This window comes from Ooceraea biroi, chromosome 6, assembly GCF_003672135.1.
Source record: "Ooceraea biroi isolate clonal line C1 chromosome 6, Obir_v5.4, whole genome shotgun sequence".
In the NCBI taxonomy this organism is placed as follows: domain Eukaryota; kingdom Metazoa; phylum Arthropoda; class Insecta; order Hymenoptera; family Formicidae; genus Ooceraea; species Ooceraea biroi.
In genome coordinates, this window is record NC_039511.1 from 9,359,519 (window position 1) to 9,384,984 (window position 25,466).

The 25,466-nt window shown below is 43.8% G+C and overlaps 2 protein-coding genes across 4 annotated transcripts in view; one reads left to right on the top strand and one right to left on the bottom strand.

Annotated features, from left to right (window-relative positions):
- Positions 1-25,466, bottom strand: part of LOC105280801 (telomerase-binding protein EST1A) — an 86,048-nt gene that overhangs the window by 46,631 nt on the left and 13,951 nt on the right. For all 3 annotated transcript variants that reach the window (XM_011341613.2, XM_011341612.2, XM_026970064.1), the window contains one exon: positions 17,793-17,938. In XM_011341613.2, coding sequence (XP_011339915.1) covers positions 17,793-17,938 — 146 coding nt within the window. The remainder of the gene's footprint in view (positions 1-17,792; positions 17,939-25,466) is intronic.
- On the top strand, positions 19,042-21,965 carry LOC105280800 (odorant receptor 13a-like). The gene is made up of 9 exons (XM_011341610.2): positions 19,042-19,840; positions 20,004-20,123; positions 20,249-20,366; positions 20,581-20,854; positions 20,951-21,076; positions 21,153-21,243; positions 21,321-21,457; positions 21,545-21,677; positions 21,833-21,965. The coding sequence occupies exons 1-9, from the start codon at positions 19,685-19,687 to the stop codon at positions 21,881-21,883; spliced, it is 1,206 nt and encodes a 401-aa protein (XP_011339912.1). The 5' UTR covers positions 19,042-19,684; the 3' UTR covers positions 21,884-21,965.

Here is a 25,466-nt window from a genome sequence, read left to right on the forward strand (position 1 = left end):
GGTGGCGCTGGCAATCGCTCGCTGCCGAGATCAGCGTCTCCCGAGATGCTGGCGGCTCGCTCTGGGGAGCTCAACGTTCGACCTTGGCGAGACCTTGCGAGGTCGCCGACATGATTCCATCTTGTCCACCGCTCGCAGCTCGGCAGGGTCGGCAGGGATTAGAAGAAAGAAAGAGAGGAGGCCTATACTGAAGGGAGGTAAGAGATGATGGGTCGGCGAAAGATACGCAACTTTTTGTCATCCACCACATCTTCGCCAGGGGGGAGCCGACTAGATCTTTGTGTCCGGTTCAGGTCTCCCCGCGTCAACCGCAACTGCATGGCTACAGTCGCTGAATAGCCGCGTAATTGGACCCGGCTCGCGACGTTCGAGGAAAGGAGGGAACAGAAATCATCCTCGAGGCGCGAACGAGATCGTCGGAGCGGACGAGATCATCGGGTGACACGGATGCCGTGTCACGAACAATCTCATTTCGAGCTTGATTATAGGCACCGGAGTGAGTTTCACGCCGGCAAAAAGCGGTGAAAAGTCAGTCGACGATTTCGCGCATCACGCCACGATGATGACACGCGAACCTAATCTCCCTCTCCCTTCGTTTGCCTCTTATTTGTTCGTAATGTTCCCGTTTCAATTTCTGACATGCATACGCGACGGAAACGATCAGCAGCGGACTTTCTACGGCGGATAGTATGCAAATCAGGCAGACAGTAATCTGCTAGAAATGTACTTGTTGCGTCGCGGAAAATTGTTTTTCAATAAAATGTCGAGTGCGTGCGTCGTCTCGCATGATTAATGAGCCAATTCGAAGCCGCAAAACTGGATACGTGAGAGACACTCGTTGCCGTAGTGTCGAGGCGAGTTGCATAATGCAACGAGCTTTCGCTGCGCTATCATGAAAACCGAAAAAATGCGTACGGAAAAGTAAACGGTACCCGCAAGACGCCACAGGAAATGCATTAACGGCGAGTCGAAAACCTCGAGTTTGCGGTCTGGAAAATCGAAGAACCCTCGTTCGCTGCTTCTCTCGGGACAGGACATTCAATCTACGCGATTTCTGCACGAGCGATCGTGGTGATGAGACTGCGGGGCTTCCGCGTAAACGGGAAACCACCCCAGCAATAATCTTGTGCCCGCGATCTACGTGCGCTATTCGTTTACTGCAACGATTCGCAAGTGTGTCGTTCATCGGAGAAAATGTGAAGTCGATCGATCGAGCACGATCATAGCAAATCCACAAGTATTTTCTGCGAATTGACCGTGGATTGTTTCGCATAAAAACAAGAACGCAATCCTTTACAATGATACCAGAAAAAAGTTATTGCATAGATTCAGATCTCTAAAGCAATTTTAAGTAAAAGGACTCATATAAACGAATGAAACTTAATCTTTAATCTGAGAAGAAACATTGTAAACGCCATACTCGTTGCTCACAACAGATAAAATTCTATACATAATTAATTAAAGTGTTAATTCGGTACTCCAATTCAGCATTTCCGAGGTTAAATTGTACTTTCAGAAAATACTTGAAATTCTTTTTTCGCGATAGTGGTAAAAATTTACAAAGCTTGATGAATTTTACGATTTTCGAATACCCTTTTATTAGCGGTGTGAAGCATTCGTCTATCATATTGCTGGAATAATTTTGAGCATCGCACTGAAGGAGACTCGCTGCACCTTGACACCGCGTGTCAGCACAGCACGGCAGATCGAGACCTTGCGGCAGGTATCTGCAGTTATTGTGCGCCCCTTCGCGCAGGAAGTTATATATTAACGGTCGTAAACGACCGCATGTGCACGCTTCGTAAAGGCCGCTCGCCCGAAGGTATAAGTGTTCATGCAAATACAAAAGTAAACGCGTCTTTCTCCGAGTTCGCGCCGTTCGCGTCGCTGGCAGGCTACGCCGAGAGATCCCGCATCGACTGTAAAATTCAGATCTATAAATCTAAAATATCCACGCGAAACTCGCAGACGAGGAAAAAAGGGAGACACGAGAAAGATCATAAGAGGACAAGAGAAAGATCGATGCCGTGTCACGAGCGTCCAAACACTGAGAAAAGGACGGTAATCCAATTGCGACACACTATATCCTCTGAATATGCAAATGTATAAAAGTATATATTCCTCGAGAGAAACTCCATTAATTGAAAGAGTCATCCGGAGTAGTTATTTCTGGAAAAACCGTATATACCTGACACGAACGGGAATCAAGTTCCGATATGCGCTCGTGGACGCGCATGGCTCATCGGCAACACTAATAGACACGCGTCAGGGATCGCCCTGGGAAAGTTGATCTTGTACAAACGCCACACGTTTCTTACAACATTCTTCTCCGTGCGGAATCTCGGCAGGCATTTTCCTGGGAGAGCCGGTATCGTTATTCCGCGCGCGTCGACCGTGAAAGAGAAGAAGGTGAGCGTATGCGCGTGTCCGCTGATCGCCGGACAACATTCGCGATTTACGCCATTTCACGCGCTGACCGCTTAATGACAGTGCTATTAATTTGCAAATTGTCGTTTACCCGGCGCCGTCCGTCACCCGACTCTCGTTGTATAAACGAGAGAACTGTCGCGGCACTCAGTTAACTGATTAATCGTCGCGTTTGCCGGTTTCTCATGGTCGTGCTGTGCACGCGCGTTAACGCTTTTAATATCCGGAGCGTATTTATGTAGATAAGAATCTCAATGTTTAATAAGTATTTCTTACATGCTTGTAAACTCGCCTGTTTTGACGCATCAGTCTTTGTAAATACATCGGAGAAAGATATGTTTATCTTATGCATGTAGATCTTAATAAGAATTAGAGTTACTAAAAATTCCATTAAATGTATATACTCGTTTAAATAAACATTTTACGCCATTACTTAAACTTTAGTTCCCTAATAATCATCCGTTAAAGAACTCTTTTTAAGTAATCTTTTCGAAAGGTAAGTATGTAAAGCAGAAATGAAAACGAAAATCGAAAATTAGTATGGTCTATCAGGTGCTACGAGATCAAAAGTCAAAGCGGAAAAGTAACGACATTTCGACGACTTATCTTCCATAAATCGAGAATTCAAATCACCGTGCTATTACGCAACAATAGGGTTGATTATTTATCACCAGCAAACTCGATCAGGATAAAAAGGAGGTGCAGGCTTAGGAAACGATATTAACGCAGTGCACGAGATTTTTTAGCGTCGTGATGCGTTTCATGATGCGCATGATGCGCGAAATAAAAGAAGCTAGTTTTAATGGCTGGATCGAATTAGTCGCGACACTACCTACAGAACGATCATGTCAATTTCTCGGCTTTAACGAAGGAATGAAAGCTCGGAATCACCGCAGTCATTAAGCAATCCTGTCCCACGGAGTGGTTGCAAGCATGAGTAGAAGAGCAGGAAATGAGCAACGTGCCAATCCGACTTGGACCGACTGACTTTTGATTCGCCAATAATCGTCGAGAGGCTAAACGGAAAGAGAGACGGCAAACGCTCGACTTCATCATCAAGACTTGTAATAGAATTTCAATCCAGAAAACCGAAGGGTCGAAGAGCGAACGAAAGTTGGCTTCACCGAACTTCGACAATCGCTTACGAGTTTCCCAAACGCGTCAAAGTTTATGGATAGTTCGACGAACAAAAGGGGTGCCGGTTGTTCTCGCCCTTCGTGCGAACACCCAACCCCGAGAGGTACTGCCGCGGACGTTTCTTGAAAATCTCACCCACCGCAAGTCAGTCGAGGAATTCGCCATTAATATTTGACACGTTCACGCCGGGATACAAGCTGCATATACGTACCGAGGCTATCCTATATATAGACGCGTATACTGTTTCATCGCTCATGCGTTGCGATGCAACATCGTTGCATGCGATCCGGCATCGTCAACGTCACCTCCGCTGCAGCTACTGCTGTTCGTTCACCCGACCTTGGCAAGGTCACGCAGTCACGATAAAAAGGAGCGAGGAGGTAGAAGCGCGGAAGGTGAGCGAGGGGGAGAGGCGGTCGATGGGAAGGCACGGGGAGGAAGGAGGGTGAAAGGGAGCGAGGAGAGGGTCTAATCAACGGCCGGCGTCATGCTCCAGAGAACATTGCGGGAAGGGAAGGCAGAAAAAGCGGCGAAACGGCCGGAGGGAGACACGAGCGACGGCGGGAGGTAGGAAGAAGAGATCGAACGAGAAACGGAGGTAATGCGAGTGCGAGAGGAGAGAGAGAGAGAGAACGTCGACCCCAGGCCAAACAGCAGAAAAGTCCGAAAGACGACGACGGCTCCCAAGAGGGTTGAAAAACCGCAAAAAACTACCGCTGATACAAAGACGTCTGCACGACGGTTACATCACCCCGAGATGGCGAGTTCAGTTTAGCGACTCGCCCTTTGGTTTCCATGCGATAGTTTTATCTATACGATACGACGTGGTGGAGGTTTATAGAATTCTGGTATTCCTGCTTAAGCAACTGTATCGCGTCTGTATCCCTCTGGACGTTACGACGCTTGCGTGAACGACGACTTTATTTCCTCGCTGGATATCCGCGCTCGTACTCGTCGTTTATACGTGAATAATGTGAATTAAGCGAGAAACAAGATCTTTCACTATCTGAGAGAGCGAAAGCGCAATTTGCACGCGATTGACTATCAAAACGTTTCCACCAGATAGCCGATGTATTAAATCGGAGAAGAGTCGGAGACAAATTGAAGATATGTGTGCAGCTAGGTCATCAAATCGATAACGATCCGATGTAAATGCTGATTCGATATGGCTCTCATTAGCATTAGTCGCATGATGTGCTTCTCCCCTTCTTCCCATCATCACCTCAGTGCGAGAGTGCGTTGGCGGAGCGGAGAGTTAAAAATAACTTCTCGCTGGATATTTATAGCGACAAAAGAAAGAGAGAAAGAAAAAGAGAGGCAGGATGAGGCAAAAAGAGAACAGAACAGAGAGAAGAGGGCGAGGGTTAACGGGAGAGATGAGAAAAGAAAAGACAGATCCTCGCGTCGATCGGCGACGATAGCTTGAAGTCGCGAGAGGACTTCAAAGGCGAGGAGGAGCAGTCCGGGACGTGGGTAGCACAGAAAACGCATAAGGAGAGAAATAGAGAGAGCTGTAACTGTGTAATTCGCCTGGTCCGCGAACCCCGGGTGAAGAGAAAGAGGAAGAAAGAGAAAGAAGCAGAACGAGAGAGGAGGAAGAGGAGGGTAACTGCCGAGTCCGTACACGGCCGGGCGCACAGGGTAGCTGAAGTGGAGCGACGCGGTGCATTAGACGAGCCCGGAGCCCGGGAAGGGAGACGGGGAAAGTGCAGCAACAGCAGCGGCGGGTGCATTGCGCCCGAAGCAAGATGGCCTTGACGTGGGCCGACCGGCGAGGGCAAGGACGACCGCCCCGAGGGATATCCTTCTCTTTTTATCCTCTCCACCTTGGCCGCACGGCGGCAGTCGCATCGACCACGACGACTGACGACTCCTCTTCTTGGCCCGCAACCGCGCCCATCCATTACAACACTGCAGCAACGACGACAACTACGAGAACCACGACGACGACGCCGAGGACGATGACGACGTCCTTCGAACATTTGCCGGAAGATTTTCATAAGTCACTCGGCATATTGCGGAATTATGTTGATATCCAATAGGGTTGTGTGATACTATCAGGGATGTACGCGACTTGATTCGCATCTCCGATAAACTCTATCTAACTCTACAACGTTTTAAGCGGGAAAGGGAAGTTCATTTTTTCCTTTAGAATGTTATTTTGTTTGATTCAAATGTTCAAGACACAATTGAATTAATTTTCGATAAATACATTTCTTTCAACGATTTTACTTTGTCTATTCTTGAATTACAATAAAGAAATAAAAGTAAAAACTAAGATGCTTAAAAAAGCGACGTAACGTGTACAGTAGTATCGATACAGATACAAATAGCAGGTACTATCGATTCTCAGCAGCATCCGCAAGTTTTGTGCGGCGGAACAATCTCATCTGTCACCCTCGTCTCTCTCGTGTCCTTCAGCTTTCTTTCAGCGGAACGATAAAGTCGGCCCTGAAAACTGTCCGACTTCGGCAGCTGCTCGAGAGAATAATTCATGACAATCTTACAAGAATAGTTTATCGTCCATGCGACAGAGCGAGCGAGAGAGAAAGAGAAAATTGTCGGATCAGAAATCGATTCACGTACCGATAGCATGGACCCATCGAGGATTCACGCGAGGCAGCGAGTGCGAGATGAAGAAAGACGGAAAAATCAAGCAACATGGATAAACGTTTCATCACCCTTTTGCACGAAGCATGTTCAAAGCATGGAGATTTTCACATCTTATTTGTCCCTTCAATTCATCCAAGTTATTTCTTTTGACTTTTACTTTACCTCACTTTTACCTCGACTCTCTATAATGTCGAGGAAAATAAACATTCAGGGCAATCAAAGAGATCGGCTTACTTGAAATCGATAGAAACCGATAGAATGAAACCTGTAGATTTCATCGACTTTGCTCCGAGGATCAGGAAACATCTGCTTTAGCATCAGCGAGACCTTTTTCAGCGAGTTTTTCTCGATCCCCTGATTACCAAGATCATTTGAGGCAAGGTGAGTGATCAGTTGAACACAACCGGAGATGACATCAGAGAGGTAAGAAAGATAATCTCGCTAATCACCGTCGTCAGTACGGCAAAACACGGTAAAATCGGTTAGACAAGCCAATTAGGCGGGTTTTCCTCGAAAGCTTTCCCGCGAGGAGAGAAAACGAGATCTCGCCAAGTCGGAATAAAATTAATTAAACGCTTAATGGGATTTAGATTTCCCGCGCAAAATTCCCCGGGACTGGCTGGGACACGCGAACAACGTAGACAAGTTCGAAAGCCGAGTTTCTCCGTGGAAGCGGAGAGTAAGCGCGAAAGCGAGCGGCAAACAGAGTTTATGCGAGACGACCGGCATAAAAGTATCGAAGTGCGATGTAACGCGCCACGAAAGTGGCGCGAAAGAGGCGTGCCGCCGCCGCGCCGAGAATGAAATATCCGCGCTGACATATTGACACTGGGGAGTCGTAATTCGCGCCTCTCGAGCAAACAGAGGGCTGCGTTCAGGCACCGAAGGTGGAGTTGTTCGCCGATGCTGAACGGTGCACGTTCGTGAAAAAGATCTCGTTCTCTCTTTCTCTCTCTCTCTCTCTCTCTTTCTCTCTCTCTCTCTCTCTCTCTGCCTTCCTCTCTTTTTCCCTTGCCCAAGGGCGAGAATCCGTTTCGCCTTATGAAGCATGTGTGAGCAAAGAGCATCGGGGCAAACACGTCGGCGTGTCGACCGGGCTGTTTGCTCTGCGCCGATTAATACTTGAGCGCGAGCGAAGCGAGTGAATAAATGGAGAGGTATCATAGTAGAATCTTAATTGCCCGAATTAATTTTGGAGTTGATCAAATAAATGCGTTTCAGATTAAATGAAAAAGAAAAGACAGGCTTTTATTAATAGAATCTTGTTAGTGAGATAAAAAGCCAAAAGCTCAAAATACAAATGCAGCAATTTTTAGAATTTCTTTATGTTAAAAATGTATCCTCTCTTTGCAAAGAGCGATAGCGATTAGTGGAAGAGAACGCGAGTGTGCAAACTGACACACGCGGGTTTTACAAACATACAATGTTAGAGTCAGCCGTTACTGTCGTCTCAGTTCGTTGACACACACCGAGTTATGATTTGAGTTATTTAGCGGCGGCTGATTTTTAACTTGAACAATTGAAGCCGGGAAGAGCCAAGCCGTGACAGACGGTTTTGCAGCAGCCACGATCTAGCGCAGATTTACGTTCTCCATTCATTTTTAATTCTCTTCTCGCTTCTCATAAGATTATCATCCTGATCCGACGACATTTCACGAACACATATCACCATAAAAGGATTGCAGTGCCGCTTGAGACGTGAGCGATGGCGCAAACAATGTAAAATACTGTTCGGATTTCAAGATCGCGGTCCATGCAAAGACCGTCTAAAGTTTATAACCATACGGGCAGCTCTCATTCAGATCTTTATCGCGAGACGCATAAAGACTGAATGATGTGAACTGAAGGAAAGAGTTAAACACAATCGTCGAAGTCGAGGTCCGCGTATACCGCTCGTGAGATCCCCTCCCCTACTCCATCCCTCCGCTACGCATCGTTACGGGTCGTAAGGGTCGTCGCGTATCAAAATGTACAAAATCGTTGCAGTTTCCACGGCGCGATACGTTCAATCTTACGATCCGCGCGATGGATATTATAAGCCGCACCTTCGTCGACCGATCGTCCAACCTTCCGTCCTCCGCAACCCCCTCCTGCGGCTCATCCCACTCTCCCGCGCCCTTGCTGGCACATTAAAATAATTTAATTTAATACCCAGCAATTCCGCTTATTGCCATTGCAACATCAATTTTAATAATAGCCCTCTCAGCGAGCGAGAGCCTCGCCCGACACTCTTTCGGACTCGCTCGCTCGCTCGGCGGCGGCGACGCCGTTTCTGCGCCTCCGAAGAAACCCAAAGCGCGCAACATACATTCGATATTACGACCTCGCCGGTAATGACGTTTTTTCACCGATATTACCGTGAGATTTTTTCAGGACGCCAATCTATTTGCGCGCCGTGCGCGCGCAATGGGATCGGCAGCGGGAGATTACAACCGTCGTTACAGATTACACAGGGCTGCAATGATTCCGTTGTCTGGAAACGCTTATCCTCTTCTCGGTAATCTATATATACGTTAAATGCGAAAATAATACAAGTAGATAATATATATAAGAACGACTTTCTTCCCCCAATCTCCATGTACTTTTTATATTTTTATATTTTTACGCAAAATGTTGAATTTTCATTTAATCGAGTACGTATACATGAGAATATAGATGTATCAATCACGATTATGCAAACGTAGCGTACCATCTCCGTGTTTGTTCAGCATTACATCCGACCCTTGACAGACGGAACAAATTCTCGCGCGCGATAGCCCTCATTAAAATTTTAATAAAGACGTAGACGAGATGTTTTCCCCGATTATGCCAAGTTTCTATGGGACGCTGGTGGCGAAAGGGGAGCAGAAAGGAGGATCGTTTCTCGCACGTGTATCCGTGTTCGAGGAGATTCCTGCGCGCCGGAGCACGCTCCGCAATACCCCGGATTACCCCCGAGGTTGGCGGCCGATGGAGCTTGACGAGCTGGTGTGCTCGGCGTGCCTACATAAATTCACAGGCGCGTCGAGACGTGTTAGCGTTATTACGTGTGTCGAGGTGAATACCGATTCGTCGGTCGTCGGTCGGATGGTTGGTCGGTTGCTTGGTTGCTTGGCTGCCCAAGCCTGGCAGTTTTCTCCGTCCTTGCGCGCGTTGCACCCATAACCGGTGCGGCACCCACCGATCGACCGTTCTCCGCGGTTGCAAGCGGTATAGCAGCAGTTTCGAACACCCGCTAGCGAAACTCTTCTCCCATCGCGGCCGGGCGGACAGGTGGTAGCGGGATCGCGTTACAGAAATTGCCAATTACCTATAACATGCAATTCCTGCGTGCCCCGTCGCGCTCTCGCCCCGCTATATCGCATTAATCCGACCGGAGAGCCGCGCTCTCGCCCGTTACAACCCCGGGCCCCGCGCGTAATCGCGCGCGGGTAGCTCTGCCGCTGCTCCCAAATGGGATATGCGTATACCTTTTTCCCGCGGACGCGTTTCCCGGGGACTGGAATGCGAATGGAAGTCCGTCCGCTTGAACGTTCTCACACGAAGGTGTTACATCGAGATTAATACGCGGTGCTCGTTCGCCTGAAATCCCCTTCGTCCAGAAATCGTCTATGCCAGGGAGAGAGACCGCTATCGGCTCGGCAGACGCGTAAAAACGCTGTATTGACTTTTGCACCGCGGCGAAGCGCATCGATCATCCACTCGTGTATAGCCTGTATGTGCACCCAGAGGGTTCGGCCCCGAAGAGGAGAGGTCTCGGCCGCCAGCGGGAGTCGAGCGTTTATCACTTAATGACTTGGACTGGTGTACCACCAGTGGAAGGATGATAGTCGGTAAGCAGGCTCTCGGCCGAGCCATCAGCCGAGGCTAAAACCACTCGCTTAAAATTGTAAAAGTCCATAATTGGCCGCAACGACGTCAGAATGAGGAATGTTATGCTCGCGCGCAAGGCCGAACACTTTTTATACTTCACTGTATATACCCCCCTGTCGTACAAAGAGGAAGAGAGAGAGGGGGGGGGAAAGATATCCGCGCGAAGCAGCAGTAGCGACGAGACAACATATCTAATTAGCGAAACTAACGGGACGCGGCACACATTGCGCTTAATTGGAGAAGCCTCAAAACCCCCGTTAACCGCCTAATTAATTAACCGCCCACGAACTTTCCTTTAAAGGCCGCCTTCGCTAAAGTCTTCGCTTGCAGATTGCAATTAATATCATCCCCGAATCGCGTGCATAAATCGCCGATTACGAAGATAAAGGTAACATCGCGCTCGAACGCTAGGATAAGCGATTTACGTTCGCGCGGCACGTAAGCACGCAAAAAGATCCGCGCGCGAACCCGGAAATTGGACACAGTACTCTCGACTTTTAACGACTTTTCGCGATTACGCTGACCGCCGTCGAGCCGACGTGACCGATTGGCGTTCACTTGGCACCCGGAAAAGATCCGTACTTTTCTTTTCTTTTTTTTTACGAGCTGCACTTGGCAAACTTTCTGAACAAGCGTCCGTCAGCCGCGCCTCTTCGCGTCAACGCACGCTTCGAATCGACGCCGGAACGCAACGAGATGGCCTAATGACGCGGCCGCTCATTCGGAATGCCAAATAGAATGGCCAGCGACCAGCGGAATAACAGGTATCATCAGTGGTCATTGGTATGGGCCGCCATAGCTCGCGAGCGAGGAGATCGATGCACGCACATGGTCCTTCCTTCTTGCACCGATCGGCGGACAGTTCTTGACCGATAATTACATCAATTACATCAATTATACCGGTTGTACGTTCTCAGTTGTAACAATGAACGACCGGTGCTCATCCGTCTCGCGAAACGGGCTCGTCGTTACGAGGGGAATTTCGGGACCACGAATATTGCATCTAAGTGCACACAGCCGCAGGCTACCTCTCTCAATTTTCGACACGACGATTTCTGTTTTGATGGCGGGAGACTGAATATTATATGTGAAAAAAGGAACAACAGAGCTTTAAAAACAAGTAGACGCGCACACGTCGAGACGTGTCCATCCAGACGAAATCCATTCTGAGAGAATTTTTGGAATTCTAATAATAATCTTAAGGCGAACATGAATAATTCAGTAACCGAAGCGATTACGAAACACAGCCGGGCCGACGATCTCCGACATCTCATCATCCTAGAACTCGACCATGCAAATATTTTCAGAAGATTCCTGAAGCTTCCACATATTTGTAAGATGAATGAATAATTCAGTTAGTTCTCCCAACGCGCGGATGCCGAAAGAGGTGAGAAATGTGGCTAGCCGTCTTCGAACACAGTAAGCAACCATCGTCGTAAGCGCTCAGCGGCATCATCTTCTTCTCATCCAAGTGCGATACGCGAACGTCGCGATTTATTATTAACCCTAACTTCCACACTTTCAATTTTTACGGGCTTCCCACACTGTACCCCACGTCGAACATTTAGTTAAAAATATAAGAAAAAATCAACTGATTGTAAGTCACTTTTTTACCATCGATATGCCGCACATCGAGGAGTATGCATAGGAAAATTTGAAAAAGAAAGTAGTTTGTAAAATATTCGTTTTTGAAAAAAGGTTACATTCAAAAATCGAATTACTTTATTTTACTTTCAGGCACCCCTCTGTGGGAAACTAGGGTTAATAAGAAGATAATATCGCGAGGCATTACGTGAAGTACACAGCTCAAATCCAAATCGTTCCAAAGATTATAAACTTTTATCAATTTCTGGCAATTAACTTGCCGTATGAAGATGCAGGCAAATCAGAAATGCGATTTTTGACACTTGCGCGTGACAAAATTTTGATGACAATTTTCTGAGGAATCATGCTGAGACAAGCCGAGTACAAAAGTGAGGAACGTTGAATCATCGATGATTGCATCATTCTTATCGAAATAAGATTTATTAATCCTATGTTTCTAACGATATCATTTCCTTTATTCTTTCTTCTTCTGTTTTAGGTACCAATTCCGTGAGGAAGATTAACATAAAAAAACGTAATTAATAAAATGTCGAGCGATTGTTCAGGAGGTTCCTATCTAGATTTTGAGATCAAATCTACAAATTTCCATTATTCCGCTGATTTTGAGATTGTTACAGTCATTTATGATGCTGCGAAGAAAATGCTTTCATCAGTTGACTGTCGGAAGTCGTTAGACGTGAGAATGCAGAGTCCCTTCACATCGCTATCGGGCAGATTAGTAGATCCTCTCTCTACTAATCGGTCCTACTAGACTATAAATTATTTGCGGGAAATGAACTCACAAAAACTCGCGAAACAGCGCAGGATCCCTCGCGCTGGGACAGAGTGATCATCCCAGGATCGTCCTCGCGAAGAGAATTCGCCAAAGAAACCGGAGGTGGTACTTTCCGAGTAGCCTTACAAAGATTACTTCTTCTCGAACGCGAAGTACCTACGTAACGACGTCGTCGAAAGCCGGAGGGACTTATCACGCGACAGTCTTATCCTTCACGTGTGCGGATATCAAAAAATGTGACCAAAGTTGTGAAAGAAAAAGACTGAGCTGCTGGGTTACGAGAGTCCACTTATCTTCACCGGATGAATGCCTTGAGATAAATGGCTCTCTCCTTCACTTAATGTGTATCAAAAGAATCGTCTCAGTGCCACGTTTTACATAATCTACGTAGAACTAGCCTCGCGGTAAATTAATCCGAGTTTTATAGATAAACAAATCGTGCCTCGGCAACGTGGCAACGTGATACCTGACACGCAAGTGCCATGTCCGAAGACGACCTGAATAACAGCCACTGTCCGGCGAGACGACCGGATTAATTTGGCCCACAGGATGACGTGTCGTGTCGGACGGCAGGATCCAAGCGCAATGACAGGGCGATATTCGGACACCGTGGTCGCGTTCGGTGTCTGGCAGAAAGTTCAAAGGTCAACGAACTGACCATACGAAAGGATCGCATGCACGGACGGACAGACGGACGCATTCACTCACTCATGCACGCACTGCGCAGAGGGCTCGAGATGGAAGAAGAAAAGGGAGATATTGAAAGGCTCGTTTTTTGTCAGCTGATTTACTCTTACGAATTGGCACGCGGAGAGATATTTTCTTTTGGCGGGATAAAGGATCAAAGCAAATGCAGTGCTCGCGCGCGATGCGCGCATTCGTGACCAGGATGCAGCAGCGAGACACGAGAGCGTTCCCTTTTTCCCTTCTCTCTCTCCCTCTCTCTCTCCCCTCTTTCTCTCTTTTTTATGTTCTCTCTGTTGCTCTTCTTCGCAGGTGGTGCCGGGTGGCTGCGTGAATCTGGCCGCAGAAAGAAGGGAAGCTCGAAAAATAAGAAGCGCAGAAGTAAGCGCGAGTCGCGAGCAAGACGGAACGAAGCCACGGGCAATAATTCTCATATTTTAGGGAGGTAATTTCGAAGGCGAGTACGCGCGCGCGCATACATAAAATGGAGAGGAGCCTGGATTTTCGAGGGCTGTACTTTTCGATAATTTATGCCAACGAGCCTCTCTCGCTCGCCTCGGCTTTCCGAGAAGCGATTCCCTACACCGTGGGCCGCGGTTGCCCATCCGCGAGACCACGATCACCGATATAACTTCGGATTCGGACACGCGCGCGTCGCGTGTTGAGACAGGCAAGATTTTCGTTATCGCAAATTACGCGACAGTCCTAAACCCGCATAATAATCTCGTAATAATGCTCTCCTTCTCCCTTGATTCTCGCATTTTAAAATGTCCAACAAGATTTGCTCTCGATATTGTGGGACGCATTAAATTGTCATTTCAAATTCCGGTGTTGTTACTAAATAATGTAGATAGAAAAGAGTAAAGGAATGCATTCAGTAACTCTCAATAGGCGGATTCTGAGATGAGAATTCTTGTCGATGTTAATAGATTTCTTTGCCGTCTTTTGCAGCGTTTGTTAATTCCACGCCCGTAAGTTGGCTTATTTATATTTATTATTGTTAATCTATTGCTATTTTATTTAGAGATTATGCATACAAAGGATGTCAGATGATTTAAAACACACAATCTGTGAAACTATGTCAGTGAAGAAAGTAGAAATAATTCAGTAAAGAAATGTGAAATAATTACTTCATTTCAACTTTTTCAAAGCAAGATATTTCACTCGAAAAATCACGATTTTATCAAGATATCGAAGTTACAATAACGGGAGCACTGGTAATCAAGCATGAAATTGAAGGGGACAAAAAGGAAAAGAACAAAACAATGAAACAATTTAATAACAGCGATACATAAACGGCAGAAAGGAGAGCGAGTACCTGTACTTGGTAGGCAGGTAAGACGTGGAAAGATTTAAGGTACGCCGAGTCAGGCCGGACCGCAACTCGGATGCAGATGATCCAAGATTATAGACATTAGGGACATTAACCTTGGCGTTACGCGATTCTTCGGTGGCTCCGGGGTTCGGGGCCCTGCATTCATTCTTCGCGCGCGCGTGCATCGTACGTGAAATGATCCAACGTTTCCGATAGACATTCTGAGAGCTACGAATCATTTGATCGTATCGCTTACAAATACTGTATTGCAAGCGACACAAATAACCAAAAATATTTCTAAGCGCTCCAATCTCTAGTCTCGAGGTTTTCCAAAATCTAAATTATATCGGAATCTTTGGAACTTTCCTCAGTATATAGACCCAATTCTAATTAATTAAATCATCATTCTCGTATTTTCTGCGACGCATTCTAGATAATACTAAATGGTTAATTCGTTTGTGTTTTCAGCGCTTCGATCGCGGGATGATAATTGTGCTTTAAACGTGAAAAAAACGCGCATCAATTACACCGGTCGAAGGAACGTGTTCGCGTGAGAGGGTAAATCGCCGGTGAGGAGATAGGCGTAGAACGAGAGGGCGAGAGCGAGGTGCAATCGAAAGACGGATGAAACGTCGAAGGCGACGATTACGGGAGTGACTATCCTGTAATCCAGCGGCGAGGATAGTTTCTTAGATCTTGGCTTGATTGGTAATTGGATCCTGCATAGAGAGTGTACACCTGCGGATACGTCGAGGAAGGTCGTTTACCCCTTTCGGTGGTAAGCAGCAACCTTATCGCCGTGAAACGGTCAGTCCGGAGTCGGATCGTTCTCGCTGCCTCCGCTTCCGATTTTCGTCTAATGTCGTCAATGAGATTCGTCTCAAAGTTATCACGAGAATACGTAGCGAAATCGGGCTAATGAAAAATAATTTTATCAGAGAGAGGAAAGGTAAGACGCTAAGAATTGAATATGGCCCAGAAGACACTTCTTCTTATTAATAATTTTCTTGCATCCTTTAGACCTTTGTTCTCATTTTAATTTTGGCATTTAGGTGCCCTACTTCATCGTACCCCTCGTTCGATACAAAATAAGATGTCACGAACGATGTCTCGTACGCTCGTCCCGAGATCCGCAGCCTCGATACGTAAAAAGAAAACCGAATCGAAAGAACAAACCGCAGGGATGTGTCACGGCGGTTTAAGAATTATGAAGGTAGGGTCTGACGTTCCCTCGGCCAGAGACCGCAGACGGTGTCGACACGGTTGCATAAAACTCAATGGTCCATTACCGACAGTGTTTACGATTTCAATTACTGGCTGGCTGATGGAGGATCGCCACCGCGTCGGAGACAAGGCTGTCTTCGAAAAACATTCTCGATAGACATTTACATGATTAAATTAAGCGAGAGAGCGGCAAACTTTGCCGAGCCGATCTTGATCAGAAATGTTATTAAGAAATTTCCGAAGATTATTAGTTTACACTTACATAGAAAAAGAAATAATCTTCAAGAATTTAATTTATTCGCATAAAATTTACTCGAATTTTATATATGGATGACTTCGTACTTTAGTCATAATCATCGATTGCGGTCCGTTTTCGCGTCCGCGGAAAAATTTAACGAACATGAGAAGAGTCGTAGTGCCATCCGAAAAATTCAAAACCGCGAAAACCTATACGCCACATGAAAGCCGCTGCAAATTAACGCACGTGCAATGTCAAGGTTGCGCCAGGTGTAGTCCGCACGTGACGGTAACGCCTGCTTAAAGGTACAGGTACTAAAACTCCGTAAGATCGCTTGGAAACTCGCACATGTTCTAAGCCAACTCTTCTCCGGCGCGACAAAGTCTTGACTTTTATTATAGATAGCAATAAATGGATTTTGCACTTTTTTCGCGATCACACCATCTCCTCCCTTTATATTGATGTAAGTTTTTATCACCGCAAGAGAGTAAAAGAAAAAAAAGAATATAACGAAATGATACGAGACAAATCAATCTAGTTAATCGAAACAGTCAACAATTAACATACGTGATTTCACCGTAATTTAAAATGCAAATGTAATTTTTTTTCTCTTGCTAGTTCGTAAACAGCAATCAAGGTCTTGTACGAATTTTCCGAGGGCGACGTTCGCATTACGGCCGCGACGTTGGTAAGAGGAATCGCTGGCCATTAAGGGCCCATCCTTGCGCAGTTAAACCCGAAGAAGCGCCCGAGCAGGTGCAAAGGATTCGAGCGGACAGTTTTACCGCGGAAATAGAGCAGCAAGAGAAGAAGCGCGCCTTGATGACTCAGGCTAGGTTCCCATTCTGAGAAGAGCGAAACCTCGAGCAGGTTTCGTTCTCGTATAGAAATTAGTGATAATTATATAGGGCTAGCACCTGCACGCAGGTGCAAAAACTCGGAGAACGCTTGTTGCTGTCGTGATGCTCTTGGCTCTGTCGGAGGAGTAGCCATGAGTCACTGTCGAAGCGAGAGTAGAGGAACTTCTCCTGAACCGGATATACCGTCACCACGGTCGCTTGTCGATGACAAGCCGAAGCGGAAGACGAATCATCTCGACAGAATGCATCTCGAAGCCTATACCAGTGACTAATTCCAACAAAGTCGTGATAAACAATCGACTCCAAGCGTATTAAACGCTGGCAAATTAAAATTTATAGTATTCTTATTTATGTGAAACAATTAATATTTTATAATCTTGATAGTTTTTAATATTTTTGTATAATTTGCAGAAACAAAATTTTCGACATAAATGGAGATCAGTTCTATGCGAAAAAGGAGTTCAGGCTTTCTGGATTCGCGCTGCACGTAGAAATATACGGAAGTACTTACAACTTTGTCGGCGTTGGTAGAATTTATACACGCATTAAACGTATCATGCATAATGTATGCATTTAAGATGGATGATGACCGGTTCGACTTTGCGAGTGTCTCGTTTTCTGGCGCGTAGTCTGCTTTAAAGTGAAAAATTCCACGAGAGAAATTAACATTACTAACGGGTTCAACCGTCGCACGAGCGATGTTGGTCAACTTTGTGCCAGAAATTCTTTTAGAAATGTAAGATCGTGAATACCTCAATTGTTAAAAATGATTTAGCAATTTAGAGAATGAGATATAGTATCATCTATTAAAGAATAATAGATGATACTATAGAATTCTATATATATTTTCGTAAATTATCTAATACATCATCATATATGTGTCGAGTAGAATGTATCACATTATACTCGCTATAAACCAGAATGCTGCCTTTTCCTTGATTAATACATTTTAGCAAAATAAACAAAATCCCAACAATATTAAAAATGTATGTAATATTGTATATGTAAATGTACAAATACAATATTAAAAAATGTAGAAAATTCAAGTAAACTTTTACTTACCCTTTAACTGCGTAGTGTCGATCGCGAACATGTTAAGCGCCAAGAGTTGAAGAAGCCGAGTGCCAGGAAGCGGTAGCGGCGAGTGCTGCAAGAGAGCTCTGAATTCCTTCAGCATCTGAACACCAGCTTCTTGGAAAGTCTCCATTCTGAAAGAAAAAATAAGTTTTTTTAATTTTTCTATTTTACCTAACTTTTACATAAATATAAAAATTTCTTAAGAACTAAGAATTTTTTCATTTCATATGATAAAAGAATAACTCGTTACGTATCGTTAAAATAGTCATTTTTTAAAATTCGTTAACAATAATTTAAAATGATACGTATATTTATATTTGAGTCACGAATCATAAATAAAATCAACAATGTACAGAATATTTTTAGAACAATAATATCAAATTCGCAAGCATATTTCCACTGCAAGATCAAAATCTTCTCTTAGCTAACGCTGGGCTATCGATGATTCCCAACTGATAAGCGGCCAATAATATACTTCACACATTCATTCACTCATTCTGGGGAAATAACCACACGGAGATGATTAATAGCGCGGAAAGCACTTATCAACGTGGACACATCCGCATAAAGATCTCTGCAACCGATCGACCTCGAAAGAATCGAGCTTGAATCGGAGCCGGTGATTCTGCGACCCACGTCGGCTTGGCGGCTAATCTTGCATAGCCGAGGCCGATGATAAAGGAGGACGAAGGTTCGCCGTGGGGTCTAGAACCGCCGAGAGGGCATCCTCGTAAACACGACGGTGAAACGGCACCGGGAGATCTCGCATAGCGGGCGCTATCTTTCCCACAGCCTCTTTCCGCATGACACATCACATATATATGCACATTTATATATGTTTCTGTACACAGTGGCAAGTCCACATTACGTCTCGTTCAATATCCGAACTCTACCCGCACTGCCACGTTTCGAATCCGAAGTATCCAAAGAACTTCCACCGCGTATTAATCCTTCCACGACATACCGTTTCTATCCTGCCTATATTATAAGCGTTGAACGCAAGATTTCCAGAACTGTATCGTATCGCGTAAGTTGTTAAGTAATGTTCTTAGCATAAGAAAATTTGTCTTTGTATCAAGAAATAATCGCCACATTAATACCCCTTTGTGGAAACAGTTGCTTCAAGTTCAAATGACACAATTACATTGTATGTGTGTTATTTTTAATTATTATAAAATAAAATATAATTATTACACATATAACAATGTAATATATATAAAATTATATTATATAGCAATTTTTGGTTAAAAGTAAAAAAAATGTAAGTTTTTATATATTTTAATATTGTAAAACATTTTATATATTTCATGCTTCATATGGTCACTTTACTTCAATATTTCTATTTCTATTCTTCAATATTTCGTAGCTGAAAATTTATCTACTTGGATAATGTTATATTGTATAATCATCATATGATTACATCATATGATTCTATATGATTGTTGATTATATGAAATTAGCAAACTTTTTATACATTAAACATTTGAATTATTTTACGATCTGTTACGGTCTATTTTACTCGTCTTACCATTTTACTCGTGTGCTACTTGTACTTGACGCAAAACACTAGCTTGTATCTTTTGACATATTCGCTAATTTCTCTTCTGAGAAATGCTTTGATGGATAATACGCTACTATTATACAGAAACAATGTTAGCACAAACAAAGTTGCAAAAGAGATAGAAAGTCTTTTGAGTATTGAGATGAATAAGAGAATACAAGCAAATAATTATATAATTGCACCTATATCTTCATGTAACTGTTTCGCTAGCTTTGTCGCATCAAAAGGAATCGATAAGTGAGCCTCAGCAACATGTGGATAATAAACGTTCACAAGGAATCGTTGATATTCTTAGTTGATATCTTTACTACGCAAAATGACGAACGAAAAGCATGCTTGGCCAAGCCAGTATTACACTATCCCTAGATTATACCTGAGCTTAGCAGGAATATGGCCTTATGGAAAACTTCGTAACAGATATATGTGCTTCGTGCCAATGTTTACGTGCTGCTTTAGTGTTGTGATACCTCAGGTATATATGCATTGAATTTTGCAATGAGTTTTGTGCTTGCAACAAAATAAATTATAGTATTATAGATTTTTCGTTGTACCGTAAATTGTGCACTCTTACGTTTCGCTAATGATAAGAACCTAAAGATGTATGATACATTGATGTAATACTAATTTCAATACAGTCATTATATATAATAAACAATTCTCTGAATATCGATGAAATATTCGAAAGTCTGCCATCAGTAATAATCAGCATAATATTCAGCTTTAAAGTAGCAAATATGATGATAAATAACGAAAAAGTAAGTAACAATTATGTACAAAATCGATATGTTATTGATATGACATAAATTCTCCCCCCCCCCTCTCTCTCTAAAATAAGTTTCATGTAAAACATATTAATGTGGTAAAATAAAAATCTGTATAGATAAAGATGTGTTTTGAAACGATAAAAGCGGACTGGCTCTCGTTAAATACAGATATCGAAAAAGCTATTTTACAACGTCAGACCATGTACGGACGACACATGACGATATTTTACACAGGTACGTTGTAAAACGGATATGTAGATACATTTCCATTTTATATGCAGAAGTACAAACGTACATACATATGTAACGTAAGCGTAACATATAAGCATAACTTTTACAAAATACTTAATTTTTTGATTTCAAATATCTGTGAATGTCATCTAATGAAATTTTAAGAAATGTAAGTACTGCTTGAAGAGTTTAGTTACATATTAAATATTTTTTCTAGTTCTCATGTATATGACGGCATTGTTTTACTTGATTAAGCCAGTCATTATCACATTGCTAGAAGATGAAATGGCGAATACAACAAAGTCAAGAATATCGGGGATATCGAAATTGCCGTTTCTTGTCGATTACGGCGAAAAATTAAATTATTATTTTTATCCGATAATGATTCATTGCTACTTAGGCGTATTCGCTCATATCTTCTGTACAATCGCAGTTGACACCTTGTATTATATTTTAGTCCAGCATGTATGCGGAATATTTGCAATTATTGGGTAACAGCAGATTATGATCAGATCAAGATCAGAAATGATTCAGATATAATAATGAAATACTAAAGATATCACTTCTTGCACCAACAATTTTTTTAGACATGCGCTAGAGAATATTAACGAATATACCGATGCTACCGATAATCTTCATTCACAATTAAACACCACGCAAGATGATTATAACAAAGCATTAAATTGCTTACGTAGGCATTTGCATGTGATAGAGTGCGTATTAACGATATTTACTAGAAATTATATTCGCTTTATGCATTGGCATCTCCATTGATCAGTGATTTTGTAGATTCGCAGATCTAATCGAGTCGATGTTTACAAAGATATTGCTGATCAGCGTTAGTTTAAATATGATTTGTGGCAGTATATGCGGTATACGTGTATGTACCTTTTCGAGTGCACAGATCAAAGGAGCATAATTAATATTGTTCAAAAACTATTAAATCTGTTGTTTCAGGTAATAATGAACTTAAGTAACGCGAGAGATATTGTGGCACCTTTAGCCATTTACGTTGCGCAACTCAGTCACATGTTTCTACAATTTTGGCAAGCTCAATTTTTGTTGGACTACAGTATTATTCCATACGAATCTATGTAAGAACGTAAATTTCTTCGTATGCAATATTGTTTGTTACTTTTTTAGAACTAAAGCATTCTCACGAAAATACAAATTTATTATAGTTGCAGAGCAAAGTGGTATAAAACTTCAATAAAATGTCAAAAACTCCTTCTCTTAATTATGAATAGAACTGTCTACCCGTGTAAAATAACTGCTGGCAAAATTTTGATATTATCAATCGAAAGCTTTGGCACAGTAAGAAAAATTATACCTATTTTAAAAATTTTTTATGACTATAATGTTGCAGCATACTTTTATTTATGTTAATTATTTAATTTATAATTTCAGTTTATTTATAAAACATGACCATACAATATTATGCAAATCTAAAATTTCTTATTTTTTTAAAGGTACTAAAAACGTCAATGTCTTATCTTACGGTGCTACGTTCCTTTCAGTAATAATCTCATAACATTCAAGTAGTTCTTACATTGTTACAACTTTTCATAAAATATGATAAAATTATATGCGAAATTTCTCTAATCATCCATCTAAAAACCACATAACTATAAATTTTGGAATCCATCCATTCCTCCAACAATCAACTATTCACATCATGCATTAAGCTCATTTATACGAACTCAATACTCCATAATTCCGAAATTCACTAAAATTATACAGTATTATCCCGTTCAACGTAAATAACTTTTGAAAACTTTCACAAGGCGTGACCATTTTTGCTACATTACGATTTTTAACCGTCTCCATAAATTTCAATGATAATCGAGAATTGTACAATTAAACGAACTTACCAAGTGAAGTTCAATTGAAATTATGCCTGGTGTCTCGTCCGGATGGATAAATACTACGTAGTCATGCTTTCCTGCCTGCATATCCAACAGAGTTTACAAATTATAAATAAAATAGAAAACGGGGCCCTTCTGTCCCGCCGCGCTGCGCACTGCTCGCGCATGTAACCTCATTATTTCAAAGGTGCGAGGCAAATCGCCTAATATAGGGGGAAGGAAGAAGCCAAAGGTTTTGGGTGAGGAAAGTCCATCCGGATGGACTCCGCAGGTCTGCCATGTTCGATCGTCGCCATGGCCACAGGGTCGAGAACGGTAAGTTCACATTACAGTGTAAGGTCCTTCAAAGCTAACGGGAAGACATACACTAAAAAGGGAAGGAAAGAGAGGGAGAAGCGGAACATAGTAGAAATGAGCAGTCGGTTATGTTCTCCTTCACAGTGCATCTTGTTACAAAAGACAAGATGGCAAGGAGACATACCTAGGTCGCCGCCCCGGCCAGCAAGGGCCGTCTGCTCGTCTACGTTCCGTTCAGAGAGTCAACGGAACGGATACCTCGCCGGGCCCGTCCGAGAGTCTCATAATGTCCGCATGCGGGGCAAGACTCGCCGGTCTTGCAGTATCCTCCGACACCTCGCCGAATGTCGGGGAGGTACGATCTACTAAATACCGAGCGAACCTCGAGAGAGATTAGATCGCGGACACAATCCGCTGACGCTCACGGGATCTCTCCCGGTACGTATGCCTGTGATTGCTCGATGAAAATTAGCGAGCGGGTCTTCTGATGCCTCGATATGGTCAATACGAAGACGATGAACGAAGAAAAAAGGAAGAATAAAAACACAATACAACGAACTCTGTGGACTCTGCAAGAATAGAAAACACAATGAGATTACGTGCGCGGGCAAGTGCGCAGCGCGGCGGGACAAAAGGGCCCTGTTTTCTATTTTATTTATAATTTGTAAACTCTGTTGGATATGCAGGCAGGAAAGCATGACTACGTAGTATTTATCCATCCGGACGAGACACCATGGCATAATGTGCTATTTCGCCATAGAGAATATGCGAGAGAAAGAGAGAGAGAGAGAGAGAGAAGGTACGCGCCAAGTCGTGCCGTTCCGACCTCTATGCTTCTGACCGTACCGTTAGGTACTCTCGATTAAACTCCGAAGAATGGCTAAGTAATCGTTTAACCCCTTCGGCTCCCGCGGCTTCTCCGCGTAATGAATCACCCGGCTCGTGTCCCTCGACCGAGAAAGCTACGGAAAATATCGAAGGAGACACGATGGTGGTCGGCCGATGGTCCTCCATCGCGGGCACGGCATTCTTCCAAAGGGAGAGAATGCCGCGAAGGCACCATTCCCATCGTCTATGCCGCGAGCGATAAACGCGGCTGCTGAAATCGGACACCTCCTTCGAGCGCGACCAGCGGCGCGGATCAACGCACGAAACTCACACGCTCGTGCGATCCTCGAAAAAGACCGTTAGCCTGCCGACTGAATCAAGCTGGTATGCTACCATCCCATATGCATCTCGCGTACCATAATCGGCCGCGAGTATTTATTCGCACCATTACCGGCACCGATGATGCCGCACGGGAGAGCAAAACGTGGACGCGCGATGCGCGCTTCAACATCACATGGTCGCCGGCGGCTTCCTGTCAGCACCCTTCTCTGAGGAAAGAAAGGAGTTCTTCCTTCTTCAAATTTTGAAGAGTGATTATTAAACAAGTTTCAAAACGCTTAATTTATTATCATTTTTCTAAGTTACGGTTTTCACATGGAAATCAACTTCCGAAACGAATTTGTGCATTGAACATTTCCTCTAGCAGCTGCTTGAGACTTAAGCTGGCATCATCTGACACCCTTCGCTTTGAACACTTAGTCATCGACTCGGACTACTTTGGCGAGAAACTTACATTCGCCTGCGAGTAACTTAAAACTACTGCAAGACTATCGTACGAGCTAAAATTACTGTAGATTATCTTAAACGGTAATTTAAAATTGAAATTTGGAATTGCTTCAGTAAATCTTACATAAATCTTACTTTCTTTTTGTTATGATGTATATTAAAGCTGTTGCTATTTCAGGGATGTAGCGCATGAGAAAGTAGATGTGCGATCTTTCCAGCAGTTTCCACATAAATCAATTTTTAGTAAAGACGTCGGGGGCGCACGTCGACGCTACTGACACGGAGGTGAACGGACGCGTGTAACTAGCAATTTTCATATTACTCGAGCATAATCGTAAATCTTTGTGGCATTAATACCACTTAGCGAGATACATTACGGTATCGCGGGCCTGTTTGACTGAGTTCATCGATTTCTTTATCTTGCTCGCGCTTTACAATTTTCCCGCGGCGGATGGAACAACTATGTTCAGAATAAACTAGGCAATTGGAGGTCATATTTGCGACCTATTGATTGTAGATAATGATGATGGTTGCGGCTGGTCAATTGAAGATCATCTATGAAAGTTGCAAAGTAGCGAGAAAGATACGAACCTTAATTAATTTTACGAACTTTCAATGAACGTTATAAAAATACGATTGTCAGAAATCAAGTACGAGTAGAACTACTGTAACAAGACTGACAGATACGAGATAATGTCCCCGGTTCTGATTATTCCCGTTATATTAGATAGCTCCCGTTATAACAGGCAATTATCTTGGCTAAAGTTGTGATCCTTTTGTCAGAAGGATTAACTACAGGTAAAGTTAAGTATAAATCTACTTTGTTTTGTATATCCATAAAACCACCTAATAGCAGCGAGTGGCTCAGCTGAGTTCACTTCAATCAGACGAAGAAGTCTACCCGCAGACTCTACGCGAGAGCTGTGTGTGCTGCTGCGCAACGCCTGCATCAAGGAGCCCCCTCGGCAGCCCGAGTTGTCCCATCGACATCGACGGGCTGGCTCTATGACTAACAAGTTTGCACTTTAGCGCATAACGGGGCATTCCGCCGTGTACCATAGATCATGGTCCATGACCCGCGGATTGCGTGGGCCGGCCACCATAATCATTCCTCGCCTCGATGCAACGACGCGGCGGCGGCGGTGTGGTACCACGAGCATTAAGTTTCCAACTCTTTTTCTTGTTCGCCGCCTTTCCTTCCCACTCCCGCTCAATCTGAATCGCGCTATCTCTACCATCGAACTCGCTCCTCTCCTCGCAATGGCACAAGCAATTTCGTCGCTTCGGCCAAGCGATAATCACGCCGCGCGATTAATTCCCCTTCGGG

Excerpts from the sequence above, each read along its gene's own strand:
- LOC105280800 (XM_011341610.2), top strand. The coding sequence starts at position 19,685 with ATGACGAACGAAAAGCATGCTTGGCCAAGCCAGTATTACACTATCCCT. Across the intron at positions 21,077-21,152 it reads AGGCATTTGCATGTGATAGA|ATTCGCAGATCTAATCGAGT; the intron begins GTGCGTATTAAC and ends GTGATTTTGTAG. Across the intron at positions 21,244-21,320 it reads GCAGTATATGCGGTATACGT|GTAATAATGAACTTAAGTAA; the intron begins GTATGTACCTTT and ends CTGTTGTTTCAG.